Genomic DNA, 2,758 nt, shown 5'->3' with positions numbered 1-2,758 from the left:
AATTATCTATACACCTCCTTTTATTACACACACCCTTGTATTCTTACTTTCTTGGCACCATCTGTTAAGGACTTCGCTGTACACAACACACATCCGCTAACAAGGGCGTTTAACACCACGCTCAGCGCAAGCTGAGGGCGGCGATGGCACCCAACCCCGCGGACCAGGCGCGACTGCCGCCCCAGGAACAAGAGCCGATGACTCCACGAACGCCCCAGGAGCTAGAGAAGCGCTCCTCCGGCAGGCCCCACGCGCGGGTCTTGCCGAATTACTGTTGCCACGACGCGCACAGCAACCCGACGACTCTCCATTCGGCTCCACGAACAGCGACAATGCCCACACCGACACCGACCAGCTAGACGCTGTAATGGGAGACGCAGCAGACGAAACCGAGACCGACGAGCCGGACGACCTGCCCGAGGCTCAAGGCCCAGCAGTAACGGTTGCCCACGCGGCAGAGAGACTTATCGCCAACCAGATGGAAGCACAACAGGCAAAGCTGGCCGTCTTCCGCGCATTCTGCACCGCCTTCGACAAGACGGCTGCCCAGTTCAACTCGGGCCACGCGCTCAGCTTCGCGAAGGAATTCTCGCGCGGCTTCATTAGCTACTGGGACGACGCGCTCAACGGCGCGCCCACACGCGCCGGTCAGAATGTCAACAGCCGCCACGGCAGAGACGGGACCGCACCGACCTACGCCGCTATGGCCCAGAAGGGGATGGCACAGACAAGGGCCCCCCCCTGCCGGCACGCCTCGGCCCGAAGCCCTGGAAGGCGCCTCCGGTCCAGCCGCCTAAAGATGACCTGCGTGTCTTCGTGCGGCTCGACGACAAGTCCCCAGCATGGGGCTATCAGGGGGCATGCCATCAGAGCTCACGTAGCTAAGACTCTCAACCTAGGGACAGAACGCATGCCACAGATCGCCCGGGTTAAGACTGGATGGGCTATACGGGCCTCAGACCGGGAGGCGAGGGACCTGCTTGTGGAACGGCAGGACGACTGGGCGGCCCGCCTCGGGGCCGTGGCGGTTGAAGGCTTCAGAAATGGCACACGTACGCTGTGGCGGACTGCCCCAGGCAGCTCACGGATATCTGGGGGGCCGCCGTGGACTATGACCAAGCTATCAAAGAAGAGATCAAGCTCCAGACAGGTGCCGAACCAATTGATGTGCACATTGCTAAGAGATACTCCGAAAGCTCCGACCAGCCCACTGTGACAATGATTGTGTCCTTTCAGGCGGCGATACAGAGGAGATGGCGGCTCTTCGGCACCAGCCGACTAGCCCGACTGATCGCCAAGACCGCCCGGCCCGCGCAGTGCGACACCTGTTGGGATTATCACTCCCGCTACGCCTGCGACCGAAAACAAGCCTGCCGACGATGCGGCGGGAAAGACCATCGCGATAACGACTGCAAGCAGCCGGAGAGGTGCGCGAACTGTTCCGGACCCTTCCCGGCGGACCATAAGGAGTGCCCTGCCAGACCCAGGCGCTCTCACGGCCAACTCGTGCGGCTCTCCAAGATCGAGAAGTACGCCGTAAGGAAGATCGGCTCTCAGCTATACCGGCAAGCCAATATGGAGCTCGAACGGGCCACGGCGACCGCCTCCCCCCAACCCTCCCAAGGACCGACCCCGTCGCCCTGCATGAGAGCTGCCGAGGCCCGCCTAGGCAAGCAACAGGACCAGCAGCAGCAACAGCAGCAGCAACAGCAGCAGCAATGTCGACCCCAGCGGCTGCCCCCCACTAGCGCGCAGGCGCCAGACTCCACAACGCCCTCCACCACAGGAAGACAGATCCGAGTCTCCTATGAAGAGGCGCCGACGAAACGTATCCCTGGACCCCTATGAACAATAGGCCCTAACACTAACAACTCGCGACAGGAGGACGATCCGAGTTCTCCAGGCCAACGTGGCCAAAATAGGGGCCTATCATAGCATAGCCCTACGACTAGCGGAAGCAGAAGACTACGACGTCGTGCTCATCCAGGAACCGAACGTTTGGATAGAAAAGAAGGCGGAGCCTGCAGGACCCAGACGCACCGCTCCTTCCACGCATTCGCCCCAGAACGCGCCTGGGAACCGGATCAGGCCCGAGAGTGATCTCGTATGTCCGGAACCACCCAGATATACGGGCAGAGCAACTCTGCCCCGCCCCTACGCGTGATATCCTGTGGCTCGGGTAAACAGCACCTTATTATCAACTTCTATCGACACGCGAAGACACCCGAGCCACTCGACTACCTCCTCCACCAGCAGGACGTCCCCGAGAGATGCCTCATCGCGGGCGACTTCAACGCCTGTCATTTCTCCTGGCAGCCTGGAGCCCGGAGTGCGAGGAACGGAAAGGACATCGCCCAGTGGGCGGCCGACAAGGGGCTCGGACTGCTCACCACGCCAGGCGAGGCCACACACGCCCGCGGAAATACCATTGATCTAGCCTTTGCCAATATCCTCTGCTGACGCGCTTATCGAAGAGCACCTTCATACCGGCTCGGACCATTACACGATCAGCATTACGCTCCCCGGCGGATTCCCCAAGGACGATAGCTAGACCAAGGGTAAGCTCCGAGGAAGAAATGAAGCGATTCGAGGAACTTGTGCGGGCTGGGGCCACAGCACTACCCCGGCTGGCCGTTGAGCCCAGAGGCCTGGAGAGGCTGGCCGAGGCGCTGTCTCGCCTACTCCAAGAGGCGGCCGACGCAGCGGGCCGACGGCCCAGGAAGAACGCGAGAGGCACCCCATGGTGGAACGATCAGTG

General features: G+C 61.6%; 1 protein-coding gene across 1 annotated transcript; it reads left to right on the top strand.

Moving 5' to 3' along the window:
* Window positions 1-367: 367 nt before the first annotated feature.
* HRG_11909 (endonuclease-reverse transcriptase domain-containing protein) lies at window positions 368-2,460 on the top strand (the record flags this gene model as incomplete). Its single annotated transcript, XM_044870379.1, has 5 exons — window positions 368-647; window positions 900-1,052; window positions 1,133-1,427; window positions 1,882-2,104; window positions 2,188-2,460. 5 exons carry the CDS (start codon window positions 368-370, stop codon window positions 2,458-2,460), a joined length of 1,224 nt encoding a protein of 407 aa, XP_044714521.1.
* Between the last annotated feature and the right edge of the window lie 298 nt (window positions 2,461-2,758).

Source organism: Hirsutella rhossiliensis (genome assembly GCF_020360975.1).
Source record: "Hirsutella rhossiliensis strain HR02 chromosome Unknown scaffold00027, whole genome shotgun sequence".
Classification (NCBI taxonomy): Eukaryota; Fungi; Ascomycota; class Sordariomycetes; order Hypocreales; family Ophiocordycipitaceae; genus Hirsutella; species Hirsutella rhossiliensis.
Note: the sequence above shows the minus strand (reverse complement) of the source record. Positions and strands in the feature narration are given on the sequence as shown.